Source organism: Spermophilus citellus (assembly GCF_964194105.1).
Source record: "Spermophilus citellus genome assembly, chromosome: 2".
Lineage (NCBI taxonomy): Eukaryota > Metazoa > Chordata > Mammalia > Rodentia > Sciuridae > Spermophilus > Spermophilus citellus.
In genome coordinates this window covers 11,422,704-11,439,296 of record NC_138183.1, presented here as the reverse complement: position 1 = coordinate 11,439,296, position 16,593 = coordinate 11,422,704, and the positions used below count along the sequence as shown (strand labels likewise).

Here is a 16,593-nt window from a genome sequence, read left to right as displayed (position 1 = left end):
AAGGCCCAGACCTTCTACATTCTATCTCTACTACAGCTGCTTTCTAGTTCCAACTGCCTGTTAGCTCTTAGTTGCATAGTATCCCCATCAGTCTTGGTCCCAGCTTCCTTAAAATTCTACTGAGCCCATGGTATACTATGGGCTGCACATGCCCCCTTTCTTAGAGGCTTTGGTCTGGCTTATTCTGTGGGCATAAAGCACATGCTAATCTCCTGACTGTCAGTCACAGAAGAATGAACTCTGTTTACCTTTACCCAGGGTATACCATGGCACCATAAGTAGAACAGGGAGAATAAAGACAGTTGTGTCACTAAATGTTGAGCGCACACCAAACACCCAGGATATGTGGGAGGCTTTAGCTGCCTTATTTCACTTAATCCTCAAACAATCTAACTGATAAAATTCATTTTTATAGTCAATGGAGATTACTATATGAATAGGCACTACACTGGGCTGGGGGTATTCTCAGAAATTTGTCCGCATTCACAGTGTTAACAGTGATTCAGCCCAAATCCTTCTACTTCAATGTCTCTTATGCTGTTCCTCTTTAATAGTGACATCTCTTAAATATTGTGCTACATTTAACAACAACAACAACAACAACAACAAAATGGTTATTTGCTAATTATACTAAAAAAATAAAATAGCAAGTAGATTCATAGCCAGAATAAAACTACATATGCTTTACTAGCTAGAACTGGCTGGTATTCTTTTGTTGTTCTAAACAGATCTAAAGCATTTTATATGACTATATTCAACAGTCACAATAATAGGAAAAGAAATGGGGGCAAAGTGAAAAAATTGAAGCCATGTGAAGTAGTACTTGAATTTCATGCTGTGACCCCTATAGACATGGCCACAAATTGGGGTCTGAGCACTCTTGGCTGCCAATCTAAAGAGGGAAACAAGATCATAAGGTGATTTGTGGTATACAGAGAGAAAAATAAGCTACAGTTAGCCCTCAAATCCAAGGTTCTGCATCCGAGGAGTTGCCCAATTGTTGATCAAAAATATTCTAAATATAAATTTCTAGAAAGTTCCAAAAAGGCAAAACACCATGCTGAATCCACATGAATGAAGTGAGATGCCGCATGTCCTGCTGCCTCTCACCATTCCACATTCCCTCAATCTCCTGTGCCTACTGTTCAAGCAGTGCTTACCTTGCAACCTGTTTTGTTTACTATGTAACTTGCCTGTAACAGTTGCCTCTGTACTCTTTTTTTTCTTGTTATTATTCTCTAAACAAAATAGAGTAACAACTATTTACATACCATTTACATTGTTTTAGATATTATAAGTAATCTAGAGATGATTTAAAGTATGGGGAAGATAAGTATAAGGTTATATGCAAATACTGCATATTTTATACAAGGGACTTGAGCATCTCCAGATTTTGGTATCCACGGGGATTCTCAAAAGGACTAATTACTCAGGAGCTTGAATTTTTTAAAAGGTTGCTGGGGAAGGGAAGAGAAAAACCACCATCTAACAGTGCATTTACTATTGCTGGGTGTGTTCCATTTGCTGGTCAGCTAGTCAGGCTCCTCACTGGGCTGGGGAGGAGAGAAAGGGAGAAGGTAGTTAACTTCTTTCTTGGTTTCCAATTCAGCTCTCCCTGATTCATGAGCAGTAGCAGAGGGTGAGGATCTGAGAGGAGACCAGGAACAATTATAGATTTGGAGAGGAGGCAGAACCTGCCTTGTTTCCACTTAAGGTTTTGGCATCAAGAACACAGGGTCTCCCTACATGGAGGTGGCTCAGCAGGGGCTGATTCAGCAATGGGGCACTGGGAATGGTTTGCTAATGAGAGACACATAGACATCACTAATGCTGTTCAGTGAAAGCGGGGAAGAGGAAAGGCAAAGCCCTCTGAGTATGACTCTGTGGCTTCCTGGGTAACCCACAGGGGTTGGGGATGAGCAGAGATGCTTTCTAGAGCCCCAAACCACTGGACTCAAGAAATGAGCATACAAATTACAAAGATAATGACTGGATGAAAACCTGGAAAGGTCAACATCAAAGCCTGGAATAGTCCGCCCTTTTGTGCCTCCTCAGTCCTATCGGAAACAGACAGACTCAGAAAACATTAAGAAGGGCTGCATGGCAAAGACCATGGCAGCAGAAGTTAATCACAGAGAAAAGGTCAGGACTCTGGGCTCTCTGTTGCCACAATGAGACATTACCGCTACAGCCAGCTGCAAAAAGCAAGTCTCAGGTTGTGAGCTACCAGCAGCCATGAGGTCCTTGTAGAAATGCAGGAGTGAATATGATACAAGCTAAGTGAGAAGAGAAAAAAAGGTTAATGGAAAAATAATTTAAGAGTATTCAAGAAAAACCCATGCAACTGGAAATAATAGGAAAGATTTTCTTTCTGTTTTTCTAAGACTATACTATCCCATAAGGCAAGATGCACAGCATCTGATCACCATTTTAGCCTACTTTCTCAGTCTTGCAAATGTTAAGAGAAACACAGACCCACATTTATTTACTCAGTGCCTAGCATCATGCTGGAGCCTCACACATTCCCTGGTGCCAGTCACTGAGAAAGGCAGGGACACTTATCCCAAAAGCTCTCTCACAAGAGGACTTGCTCCATTGCTAAACTGCCCTAAATCCTGATATTATAGTCTGTGGCTCCTGCCTTCTGTGACCTACAGTTTCCATGAAAAGAGGTAGAATGTCTTTGCTGGAGACACACTGTGCTTCAGAAGTTCCAGAACTTTCTAAGTGTTGAATTCAAGTCAGGCTCCAGGTCAGGGAGTGAAAAATCATACACAGAAGGTATCAAGAGGAACAGAAAACTAGGCTACTCATGGGCTATATAAGCAGAAATCAGAGCTGGCTAGACCCACCCAAGCTGGTCAGAAAATGGGGCCTGGGAGGAATACTGCTGCCCCTTACCATGGCAGGAAGCAGACAGGGTTGGGAGGTGGGAGTGGCAGAGCAGGTCCCGAGGCTATCCAGCAACTAGGAGGTAGAAGACCACTAGCTTGGCTAAGAGAGCTCCCCAAAGGGAGGACAGGTGATCCAACAAGCACTATATAGCCCAACTTGGGAAGGGACATTTGCGTGTTCCAGGGATGCTGTCTTCACCAACTCTGTGCTATGGTTTAAAGATATTTTGGACCCACCAAAACTCACGTTGAGGCTTCATTCTTCAATGCAGCAGTATTGGGAGGTAGGGGTTTTCTGGGAGGTGTTTGGGTCATGGGAGTAAAGCCCTCATGAAAAAAATCCATGCTATCTCTTGGGAGTGAGTACTTGCTCTCCTGGACAGACCAGTGACCCAAAGAACAGGTTGTTGTAATGCAAGGTTCAACTCTCATGCTTCTTCTTTCACCATGTAACCTCTGCTGGACACATGGACTTATCCTTCCACTTTCCTACCTTCCACCAGAAGCTGACCAGTGCCATGCTGCTGGGCTTCCAGAACCATGAGTCAAAATAAACCCTGTCTCAAATATTGTGGTATAGTAAGGGAAAATGGACAAAGATATCCTACAAATCTCAGCAGCATCAGGAAGTGACACTGTTGGGGCTGGATGAGAGCTGTTCTGCAGTACTCCTGGTATCTGTGCTGACCATCTATGCAGACTACTCATTTTGCAGAATGTTCACTTTTTGCTGATATGCTTTTCAAAGGTTAAAAAATTATGATAAGAATATATTACAATGAGGAGTACATTAAAATCCATGGATTCAGGGACTAGATAGTTTTATTAGATATATTTAAGATTTCTAGATAGCTAATATATCAGATGTACTAGATAGTGAATTAGACCATTGGAATCACTGCAAACCACTGAATTGTATATCTTTAAAAGGGTGAATTTTGTGGTATGAGATTATACTTCATTTTAAAAACCTAATGGAGAACATGAAGATAGTTTGCCTATAGAATCTATAGTGCAACTAGATATAGATTCCCATAGATCCAGTAGCACAGATAATGTAAAGGGCCCAATCTCTTCTCTCACCCATTTTCTACCTAAAAGATGGGTTTCTCAGAAGTTGTCCAAAGTCTCCTACAAAGGCTCTTGGCATTTTCTGTTTTGGGGGCTCCTGAAGGAAATGCTCACTGACTGCCATCACCTAACAATCTCTTAGTTGCCTTCTTGTGTCCAGACTGATGATCCGTGTCTAACAATCTCTTAGTTGCCTTCTTGTGTCCAGACTGATGATCCATCTGAAAATTCTACATGGAATACATGACGCAGTGTGAGTTGATTCAGAACTCTACATACAGCAGCATCTCTACATACTAGTATCTCTAACACTATGAGGAAGGAGGACTTCTAGAATGCCAGAGAATACAGTGCATTTTACAAACTCAAAAGCAAAATCTGTCTTATTTAATGTACCCTATTTAACTGTTCAGTTCAACCGTGAACTCAAAAAGTAACAGGAGTTAGCTACTAACTTAGCTCTTGACCTGAGTGGCTTTTGGGGAAACACATGAACTTGAATTGATCTTGACAATATTTGAAAATATTTTATCACAAAGTTATGTTAACTAGTGCCTAAAACAACCCAAATTTATAAATTTAACTTAGGAATTGATTTCTGGTATTTATTTAGGGCTACTTCTGAATGAGGAAGGGAGAAAAAGGAATTTATATGAATGACACCATATAGCACAGTGCCTAGTATATAACAAGTGCTCCTTACACACTTGTTGAATGAATATATAATTAACAAATGACAAAATACAGACTCTATAATAAACAAGACACCAAGAAGACAACATGAAAAATTTCTTCACAAAAATTTTTTAAAAAAATTTTTAGTTGTAGATGGACATATATCTTTATGTATGTATGTATACACACACATACATGCATCTATATATTTATTTATTTATTTATGTGGTGCTGAGAATCAAACCCAATACCTCACATTTGCCAGGCAAGCACTCTACCACTGAGTCACAACCCCAGTTCCTCTTGACAAAAATCTTAGTGATGGGTACAACTTATTCTCTGGGAGGATATTAGTAAGGCAAGCTTTAATATCAGATGGCCTTGGATTTCACGTGCAGACTCCATTATTTCTTAGATGTGTGAGTTGCTAAACCTCCCTTGAGCTTCAACTTCCTAACATACAAGGAAGCTACTTATTTACTTTAGAGCTTGATTTTAAAGATTTGCAATAATATGTCTATAGAGCTTGCCACATAGTACTCAGTTGATGGTGATTGTTAGTAAGAAAGGGAGTTCTGATTCTCATAAGCAAGCTAATCCTTTTGTCCAGAAATGGGAAGGCTTTCCCAACATTGGCCAAGGTTAGAGATTCATCAGCTAAGGTAGTGAACATTCTCATTTTCACTTTCAAAGTCAAGGGAATGGCACAGATCTAAAGTAGAAAAGGAACCAGCAGCACATGTTTTTAAATATTCATAAAGGCTGGAAATGTCTTACTCCTTTCGTTTTCTCTGCCATCTGCTTTTGTTTCTTTTCTTTTCATTCTTATGCCACAGCTGCAAATGAAAACAACCATACAATAACTCAAGTTAAATAAAAAAAAAATCAAAATAAAAACAATCTGAGGGGTAAAAAGAGAAGATGAATTATAAAGTTTTCTTCTGAGCTCACAAGGCAGAAGAAACAAGAATAACATCTGATGTGAGTTAAACCTTCTGGAAACCAAAATCCATGTCCCACACATTGTGGTAATGGCAGTAAGAGCAATCACCATTAACTAAGTGGCCCCTATGTGTCACTTGATGATTAATAATTGTGATTCCTATAGCCTCATCAAAGCCAGTTATACCCATTTTACAGAAAAAGATAGTGCAGATCAAAGAGGTAAAATAGATTTTTAATAATTATATAGTTAACAAGAGATGAGAATTGAGATCTAAATCCAGCTCTGCCTGAATCCAAGACTGAAGCACTTTCCACTCTGATCAGGCTCTCCCAAATGGGAAGAGACATGAAAAAATTAATCTGGGAAATATTTCAGACAGACCATTTGTACCAAACCAATTTATTCAGATAATTAAAATCTGTGATTATAGCTCTAATTAGAATTAACTCAGATAATTGGTTGTTGTATTTGTGAATGTGCAATTAGAGTGTTCCACATAATTGCAGAGTTTTCAGTATCATATTTTCCATTTATTAACTGCATGCAAACTAGAGTTTTGCTCTATTGGCCTCTGGTCTACTGAAGGCTGTGATACAGCTTTTGGGGTCTCTGGGACCTATGACACCAACAGCAGGAGCTGAGCTCAGCCCATTTAACATGTCTTTGTCCAGAGGTCAATGAACACTGCATCTTCAAGTGCAAAGGAAAAAGCTCTTGTGGCCTACACTGTTGTCTTGAAAACTCCTAGCAGCGTGTACCTGCAGAAAAACTGGCAGCAGTGGTCCTCATGTGTTAATTACACTTTCGAAGTCTATTATGCATAGAAAGGGCACCTGCTGGCAGTGAAAATGACTAGAATCCGCCCTTCCTGTGCAGTGAGTAAATTGAGAGTTCATTTCTACAGGAGATAATAGTTTTCAGATTCCATTTCGTGTATCTCCTGCATAGGGACATACTTAACATTTAAATCATCTGCAGAGGAACAAACCTCCTTCGAATTTACATGTTTCAGACTCCTAGCACTTTACTTAAAATGCTAGTTATCCCTGCTGGCTCTTACCACCAAGGATGAAACTCAAGGGTGGTGAAAGTCACCCAGCACAACAGAATAAAGTTGTTAGCACTGAGTCAAATTTCATGACATTTATAGTTTCTGACCAGTGTAGGGGCAGCAGCTGAAGGTGACCAAGTTAAGCCTTGTTTGGAGGAGCTGATTTTTCTGTTGCGGTCTTCCATTTCATCATCCTTACATCTTACAGTTAACAGACACCAATGCCCCCCTCTGGCCTGTAATCATCTTTTGGTCTTATTTCAAAAAGTTCTTTCATGAAAACAAGAGACCAGGAAAGACTTTCACGCAAGCACAGAGACATCCAGATACAGCCTCCCCACAAAAACCACAAGGGCACCCACAGCCCCAAGTCTTAACTTTGATTCTTTGGGGTGAAGTTTAGGGTAACAAAGGCTCAGTGGCTTTCCTTGACAACTCTTCCCTTCAAAGTTGGACCTGCCAACAACAATGACCTCACTCAGGCTGGTAATCTAGTTCTTGAGAGTGAGATGAAGTTGCAAAGAGGATCCTGGATTGGCTTTCATAAGAAAGAATAAAGAAGCTAAAAAATCCTCTAAATAAATAAGATGGGAGAGATGGTGGCGGGAAAGAACCATTGGCTCAAATAAACACTTAGTTTTCAAAAGAAAGCTTTTTCAATTATAAAAGACCATACTTCCTAATTTTGGAAATATTTGAAAATATGACCAGAGTAACTTCGCACCATGTACAACCACAAGAATAGGATCCTGATTAAAATGAGTCATACTCCTTTAAGTAGAATATGCCAAAATATATCCTACTGCCATGTGTATCTAAAAAGTACAAATAAAATTTAAACAAGAAGCATTTGAAAATATGGAAAATAACATAAAAATCAAATTGGAACCCTCTCCCCCGCAATCATAAGTCACTATTAAACATTTTGATATATTTCTTTCCAGAACTCTGCCTCTCTATTGTACATAGACATATCTAATTTTGTGTTATGAATTCATATAATTCTTGTTTTTAAAAGGTTGGAATCAGACAATATATACTGTCTATAATGGGGTCAGTCACTAAACCTCTTGAGGCCATGGTTTACTGATGTAATGAAATGGAACTAATCACACCTGCTTTGCAGGGCAGTTGGAAGAGCTAACCAAGATCACAGGTCCAGTGGTTGGGACCAAGGAGTCACTCAACAATGGCAACTACTGTTACTGCTGACATTAATGACATAGCATTTGATCTTCTCCATGGTTCTGGAATTTTATAAGCTGCTGGTCTTAAAGTAACTAAAAATCTAGCAATCACAACTTTATAAATAATGGCAAACTAAAGTTGTGTTATGTGACAGAGGCAATGGTCAATTCTCCCAGCTCTACCCATCCTTGAATTCAGAATCGCTGTTTTCCTGTCTGAGAGACATGAAGGTTGAGTCTCACTGGAGTTTGGGAGGCTCTGAGGCTGCCCTTTAATGCACTGTCTAGGCTGTGGCACATGGGGAGTGTCTCTTTCCACATGGGAAACCCTGAGGCATGCCTCTGGGGAAGGGATAGGCATCTGTGAAGGAGTCATGTGCCTGTGAGGGTGTGGTGGCTGTGGGGAGAAGGAATCTAGTAGGTTCTGCATTGAGGGGGCAGTTGGTCACTCTATGAGTCTTGGATTATGTATGTCTCCTTTCTACCTTCTCCCTTCTCTGCTCTCTCTCCCTTTCACTATCTCCCTCCCTTCTACCTTCCCTGGGTGAATAGTTTGTTCCTTCCCTTCCTTTCTAACTCCCCCTTCTCCCTGCTCCAGCCTCCCCATCTTTTATCCAAATGACAAGAAACCCTAGTAATAGTCCTTTCCTTTGAGATACATGGCAGTGAAAAAACCAAGAGAACTGGTTCAGAAACTCAAAAAGAACAGCAAGTGAGGGAAGGTCTAGTTGGAAGAATGGGGCACCTGAGCACATCTGTGGGGAGAGGAGAGAGGGAAGAGGCAGGACATTTGAAGATACCAGGTAAATCAGAGGTCCCGATGGGTCCCAGACAACCCTCAGGAGACAGAACCCTGACTAAGGTGAAGTCAATGGTTTTGAACAAACTGCTGTTCCTTCCTTAGAGATGGTAGAAAGGAGGAAAGACAGGCCATGAGTATAGGTTCTGTGGAGGGAAGGAAGGCAGTTGCAGGAGCCTTCAGAATGTGGTGAAGGCCAGCCCAAACCTGAAGCATGGTGAGTACAGTGAGGCTCAGAGCTGACTGCAGAGGAACAGGGCAAGCTGAGGAGGGCAGATGGCACCACTTTGCTGTGAGTCCTCTCTGCAGTGATTTCCAGACTTTCTCCAGACATATCTGTCATCTAAGAAGCAGACAGGAAGATGGGGCAGGATAGTATTAATGGCAAGGCCAGAGGGCCAGAGTCTCCAGGGAAGCGGCAAAGTAATCTGGAACAGCTCCCTTCTCACAGATCTTAGCAGTGTTTGTGCAAACAATCCGTCTGTGTGCCTATCTTCTATACCCAACTGTTTGAGCCCCTTTTGATGGAGACTGGCTCTTACCTTGGCCTTCCCCACACTTAGCACAGTGCTGAGACACAGAGGTATCAGTACACATTTGCTATACTGAAAAAGCTCACAAGAGCAAACAGGACAGCAAGAAAATCAAAGAGGTGGAACAGAGGGAGCAAAAAGGAGGCTGGGGGAAAGACATGGTAAAGACAAAGGGTTTTTAGAAGAAAGAGAGTTGCTGAGACAGTCAAAGAATAGGGTCAGAATCAGAGGGGAGAACCTGAAGCCAGAGATGTGGGAATCAGTTCAATAACACCAGGTGTGTCATCCTGCTGGGTGGTTGATATTGTTTTTCTGTCTACAAAGTGCTTTTTTACATACAATTGTTTAGAAACAATGTAAGGAATATGTTCTACTATTTTTTTTCTTTTAGACTTATGGGCAGAGATTCAGAGAGGCTGTCATTTGCTCTCAGTTACACAACTGGCCAGTAATTGAGTCCTCTCAGTTCATCTTTGCACTACTTCAGGACTCTCTGATGGAGGGAAGTAACTTCTATACAAATGATGAAATAGAGCCAATGTGGGTTCAGTGGGAGTAGGGGAGGCTAACAGTGTGGCTTCTGAAGTCACTGAGGACAGCAGGGAAAGAGATGGAAAGGAGATGAGGAGCTGGAGACAAGTCAATGACAATGACAGGGCAGTGAAGAAAGTTCCTAGTCTCTGTGTTAGAAGCCAAAAGATGAAGTGGACTTGCACCAGGCTATGGCAGTGGGCACAGGTGTCTGATGATCTCCTATTGGAGATGGTTCAGCACTCCATGGAGTCCCCAGTTGGGGAGAAGCTAGAGAACCTGAAGAGAGGCAAGGATTGAGGGTTTGAAAACACCCCATGAGGAAAGGGGAAAACTCAAACATTTAATGGTGAATAAGGTGAATTTATTATGAGGGATTTATATTATTATCCTTTTCTATCTGCAAAAACTATAATACCTCCGCCAAAAGAGAGATGGAAAACAAAATCTATTCTAGCAGCACCTGGAACACATCATTAACTAAAAATAATTTCCAAAATAAACCAAGTTATAAAGAGACATACTGACAAAATGTGGAGTCCCCTCATGAATCAAGAAGAAATTTTAAATGAACCAGGATTATATATATATATATACTCCACATGGTAGGGGACATACGGCCTCTTAATCTCATAAAAGGTGGGAGAAAGGCATGGATAAGACAATCTACCTTGGTAAGAAAAATATATAATAAAGAGCTGGGCACAGCAGTACACATCTGTAATCCCAGAGGTTCAGGAGGCTGAGACAGGAGGATCACGAGTTCAAAGCCAGCCTCAGCAACTTACTGAGGCACTAAGGAACTCAGTGAGACCCTGTCTCTAAATAAAATACAAAATAGGGCTAGGGATGTGGCTCAATGGTTGAGTGCCCCTGAGTTCAATCCCCAGTACCATTAAAAAAAAAAAAAGAATGTATAATAAAGAGAGGATCACAGATTTTTATATGCTGGCCCTCAGTTACATCTTCATTAAATACATGGCTTCCTGGGAGCAAGGCGAGCCCAACACATTAAAATTAGGAATGACTGCACAATGCCTTTAAGCTCCCAAGTCAATTTGGCTACTTGGGTGAATCTTTTCCGTGAAATGATTTCAAAAGAGCAACAATTAGACTGATCTGGACTCAAATCATTCAGACCCAATGGTAAATATCCTGAATCATCTGTTAAGTGAGAGGCCTGTAGTGGCTTGAATGAGTCCCTTTCTCCTGAAGCTCTCCAATCTGACAGGCAGTGCTACATCCCTACATTGTGCTCCCTTTGCTAATATCTCCTGATAGGAGCTATTTGGGGACAATGTCTTTTATTACATTACTCTAGAGAAAAAAATTATTCATAAAGAGAATTCACCACATGAACCATTTTTTAAAGTCATCCACTGAAGACAGACAGTGAAGAAGATGATGCTTCAGCAGAAACGTTAACTAAGCACCTACCACAAGCCAGCTTTTCTACATGGTGCTTCAACTGCTGTCTTGTTTCATCTCTATGTAATTATGCATTAAGCAACTTCTTCTTACAGAAGAGGAAACAAAGTCCTAGGCCATGTGACCTGTGAAGTCAACTCCAAAACTTTCCTCCTTTCTTTCACTAAATCATGTTTCACTGAATAGTGAAATTTTCATCAAAAGCTCAGGAGGTTTTGAAATCTAGCTTATGCTCCCAAACCACAGCTGAAAGCAAGTCTGATAGGACGTTCTAGGGCATGGTTGAAACTTGAAGATCTTGGGGATCTCAAATGCTCCTGTCACCAGTTTCCAATTTGTCTGAGGGGGAAACAAAAGTATATGACTTCTTGGTGCTTTGGTTCATCCAAACTGAGAAAAAAAGGAAAAGTATGAAAAAGTATTATCTACTCTCTTTAACTCTTCAGAATGTCATGACATATATGAAGGCTATTTAGAAATAAAAAAGCCATGCAATCAGGTGCTCTAAAACCCATGCCATTTTTGGAGTATTTTTAATTTAGAGTCACCAGTGGCATTAACAGCTATAGATCTAACATTCCGGGTCCTGGAAGAGGGAAAACAGAGGGCAGGATATGCAGCAGCCTTACCAGCAGTAGTCCAGTAGATGTGGAGGCAGCACGGGGATGTACACATGTTGCCAGTACATGGGGTAGAGCATTGCAGCTGCACCATGGATGCAGGCAGTCAACTGCAACAGAAGCAGAGCAGAGATTCAGAGCTAAAAAAACCAAAGTGGGGGAAGCAACGTATCTTAAAGAAGCTGAGAAGTATGGAGAAAATAAGTTAACCCAATCACCCTAATACAAATTTAGGAGGAGGTGGTTCTTCAAAGTGTCTATCCATCCTCCCCCACCCCCACTTTAAAGCTAACTATAAGGCTGACAGTATAGCTCAGTGGGAGAGTGCTTGCCTAGCAGGTTCCATCCCAAGCACTGTAAATGAAAAAAAATTACTAATGCACATTTAGAGCAGAAATTTAGGAAAATGGAGAAAGGGATAAAAGAAAATAAACGTCTACATTATCTGAAGATTATTTAACATTTCAAGGGGTTACATAAATAAGTACTTATGTTTCCTTTCCTAACAAAATTAGGATTACTATAAATACAGTATTCTTTTTGCTCTTTTTAAAAGTTAAAATTTTTATGCCATTTTCCCACATCTTTAAATCTTCTTGGAAAATATCTTTTAAAGATATGCAATGAATTTCACCTGTTTAACTATTCTTTTATCATTAAGTTATAAAATTGCATCAGGTCAGTATTTTTTATGTATGATTCCTAAATGTAAAATTCAGAGACAAAGGTCATGCATATTTTAAGGCTTATAATAAGGATAGTAACACAAATATCAGAAATATGTTAATATAATAAAAAGAGAAGGCGGGAGGCTCTTTATACTCACCCAGCCACACACTATGATGCTGGTCTTGCTGCCTGTCACCAGCACCAAGTATTGTAGGCAAGATAGCGACTTTAACTTGTATCTATCTTACTTTTATTTTTATTTATTTGATCATACTTGTATCTATCTTTATTTCTCTGATCATGACTGAGACTGAATATTTTTTGTCTTGCAGTTATTGAATACATTTCTTAGGTAAATGGTCTATTTATTGTTAGCCTATTTTAAAAGTGAATATCAGTATTTTAAAAATTGATTTGTAAAAAAGCACTCACTGATAATTTGCAAAGAATACCAACACTCTGTAATTTTTTAAAAATAATCTATCCTTAATTTTCTCTGCATTTCTGAGTGAAGAGAAAGTTTAAATAATTATGTAGACTAATCTTTACCTTAGTGGTAAATTCTACTACTTTCATCCTATGAAAGTCCTCCAAAATTTCTCCCAGCATTTAACTCTTTAATCCATCTGGAATTAATTTAATGTTAAGAGCTGAGGTGATAATTTATTTTTTCCACATAGTTAATCAATTTCTCTGGCACTGTTTACTGGCTAATCCTTCCTCTCCCTATTCTCTTGACATGCCCCCTTTCTGTATCCTCTACCCTTTCATAAAGGGCTACAAATATAATAAAACCAGTATTTAATACAACTAAAAATTTAGGAAATAAAGATAATAAAAGGAATACAATTGCTACAAAATTCAATATGGCCAAAAGAGAAGGAAAAAAAAACCACCTTTGGAGATATAACTATGAAGTGACAAAAGCCAACAAACACATGTTTCTTTCTGTCTTTCTTCTTTAATGTTTCTTTGGTTTCTGGGAAGCCTGTTCCCAAGAGGACTTTGCTTCTTTTGGAAGCTGTTAACTGGTCTTTGCTGACAGAAGGACATTTACGTGGCGAAAGAGTGACGTGCCAAGGCCCAGTTAAAAGAATCCCAGAGGTTAGTGTAACATGAACAGCTTTAAATTGGATATTCTGCTGATGTTTCACAGTTGTGAGAGCTGTGTATTAAAGCCAGGGCGCCATTTCCCCCACCCTCCCCTTCCCTGCAGACCCTGTTCTTTAAATCAGATACACGCTCCTAACAGGAGGGGATCCACAGTGTCAGGGAGCTGCTCCCAATGACTCTGCCAAGACTCTGAGGTCCAATCCACTCTTCTCTATCTACTTTGGTAGGTTCCTTGATAAAGGAGGCTGCCAAATGTATATACATGACTAATTCCTTCAGGATTTCTCACAGATGAAAAATCCTTGCTGGTGCTGAGTGAGAATAAACAAGCTTTACTCCAACTTGACCCTGAAATCAGTCTAGAGGGCTACACTGGCCTTTGGCCCCAGCTCTTTCTGCACTCAGCCTTTAACTAGCAGCCAGAGTGCTTTCCTTAACATGCAGGGCCAGACATATATCACTTTGTACTCCAAGTCTTTGGGGTATAACTGAGATGTCTTCACCAGGTCCCAGTCTACCTGTAAAGCAGCATCTCCAACCACAGTCTCAACTGCCTTCTCCGTGTTTCCCTTTGGAATATATCATTTGCAGATGTAGGAATAGCTATGGACTCCTTTTCCTCTCCTCTTGTTTCTATTTATCCCCCAATGTAGCCCAGACTTGTGTCCTTAGCAAACCCTTCTCTCAGGTCTCTACACACATACTCCTCCCCTCCTCTCTGAAGTCTTGCCTCGGCTCCCCTGGATATGTGTCCCCATTATTAACTGGATTGTTACTGTCTGCAGTTTATACCCTGATTATAAAGTACACAAAGTCCCCGTCTCCCTTCATCCCCGTGTTCTCAGTGTCAAAGCACATATATAAGTGCTGTTTAATGAGATGTGTCCTGAATAAATAAAAAACAATTCCTACTTAGCATATATTCATCACAACATAAAGGTAGCTGGTGACTTGGCTTCAAGAGTACTGTACCAACATTTTCATGAGTCTCACAGAGTAGGGCATGTGACTCAAATTCTAAAACAATAACATGCTTAGATATACAAATATACCACTTTTGGAAAATCACTCATCCAAAAATATGCCTACTCTATACCTCTAAAACATATCAAATAAATAAAAACACTTCAAAACCTATAAGGTACTTTACAAACATAAAGTAACATCATCTCACATTCATTTGTAATTCTCTGAAAGAGTCATTGGATAGAGCGGTCCTGTCGGAGACAAAACTTGATTAACTTCTTTTTAACTGAAGTTGTTTGAGGTCAAAATCTTATCCTCAGGAAATGTTCTTTCCATGTGTCTGTCCTTAACCTCAAAATAAGTCTACTAAGCCAAATATCGACATTCTAAAATTACTTATCCTTGATGCAAAATAATAATAATTAATAAATAAAATCAAAGCTTTTAAGGTGCTTGATCATTTTGTTACAGGATTTTTCTAAGGGACAAATCTCTGCAGTTGGGGTAAAATGCATTCACCCATGTGATTAAGAAAACAAACAAACAAAGCAGGGAATTGTTTGGCTCCTTTCCAAAATACTAAATAACACAAATTATGTGCATCGTTACTTAAGAACAGCAGTTAAGCTGATTACAGGAAAAGTCTGACCATATATCTATGCTTAACCAGAAATTACGTACTATGACACACAAAATATCACTAACTACTTATTTTAAAAATAACTCTAAGTCCCATTTCTAAAAATGAAAGTCTTAAAGGACTATGCTCATTCTTCATAGAAGACAAAAATTTAAAATGATGAAAGTATACAATTTGGAGTGTAATAGTCAACAAAGGGGTATTGTGAATATTTAATTAAAGTGCAAGTTGAGGAAAATGATTCTATCAAATCTCACTCAGTGGGAGAATAGAAAGATAGTATGTGTAAAATTTGCCCAAAGTCATTAGTCACAATGAATATTCATCAGAAGCCAATTATCAATCCCATTTAATGACACCCCAAAAGATTTTGCCCTGAAGCAGCTGAATAGTCTAGGACTCCAGACAAAACTAGACAAATTATACAGCCAACAGCTAGTCTAGCCGGGACACAGATTGGAAAGTAAACCACTGGTGGGTTTTTTGGCTGCACTTTAGCAAATTCTGTCCTCAATTAAAGGTGCACAAGGTCAGTTATATCTTGGAGCTTTTTATATGGCTCCATTAGGTTTCTTTGAGGTTGAGGAAGGAAAAGAGAGAAGGCAGAGGGGGTAGGACATAAATGGAGAATGATCAATGATAAAGGTGGAAAAAAATCACAAGGACACTTTTTCTTTCTCTTATTATTTTTTTTTTTAGTTTAAGGTATATTTCTCAGAGATAACGCATGGATTGTCAAGATTTCAGATTCCAATGCCTCAGTTATTCCCAATACAACTTTGTAATTTAAAATGGAATTAAAAATAAGAATCCCTCCTTAAAAAAAAAATCCCCACAGGTTAAGTGCCAGGCATCATTTTGGAGTTTGAATACTCACAAAGTACTGCTTTAAGGAAATGTGTGTGGATACACAAGCATCCTCTTTATCACATTTCACAAGTAAGGAAATGGTCTCAGAGCTGAAATAAGTTGCTTAGGGACACTCACTAGTAAGTGATAGACTGAGACTCACATCCAGGTCTGACTATAATGGCCACGATTTCTATAATGTATAAATCAACTTAAAAAGTGTTTGTGTGCCTATCCTGTGCCATCCACAATGTGGAGATTTCTAAAATAGATAAGATATTGTCCCTGTTGGCACTGCCCAGTTATGTAGATAGGCATTTGCTTCAGTGTTGGATGGCCACATTTCTAGGATAAAATACAAGTAACGGGAAATAATCTTTTATTTATTTATTTTTAAACACACACAGTTTATCACATGCCTAGGGCATGAGAGTCTTAGATTAAAAAATAATCATTTTTAAAACAAACAGATCTGATCATTTCCTGAGGACTAGTAACATTTAACTAAGGTGTTGTAGTGTCTTTAATTCACAGGAAATTCTAGACAAGAAACTAATGACTGTTAGTCAAAGGGAAAGGTTTATATGACATTGTGGGCACACATATCTGCAATACTGGTTT

General features: G+C 39.5%; 1 protein-coding gene across 9 annotated transcripts in view; it reads right to left on the bottom strand.

Moving 5' to 3' along the window:
- Positions 1-16,593, bottom strand: part of DENND1A (DENN domain containing 1A) — a 521,188-nt gene that overhangs the window by 222,125 nt on the left and 282,470 nt on the right. For all 9 annotated transcript variants that reach the window (XM_081282502.1, XM_081282504.1, XM_081282503.1 and 6 more), the window contains one exon: positions 11,745-11,845. In XM_081282502.1, the coding sequence (XP_081138628.1) occupies positions 11,745-11,845 (101 nt within the window). The remainder of the gene's footprint in view (positions 1-11,744; positions 11,846-16,593) is intronic.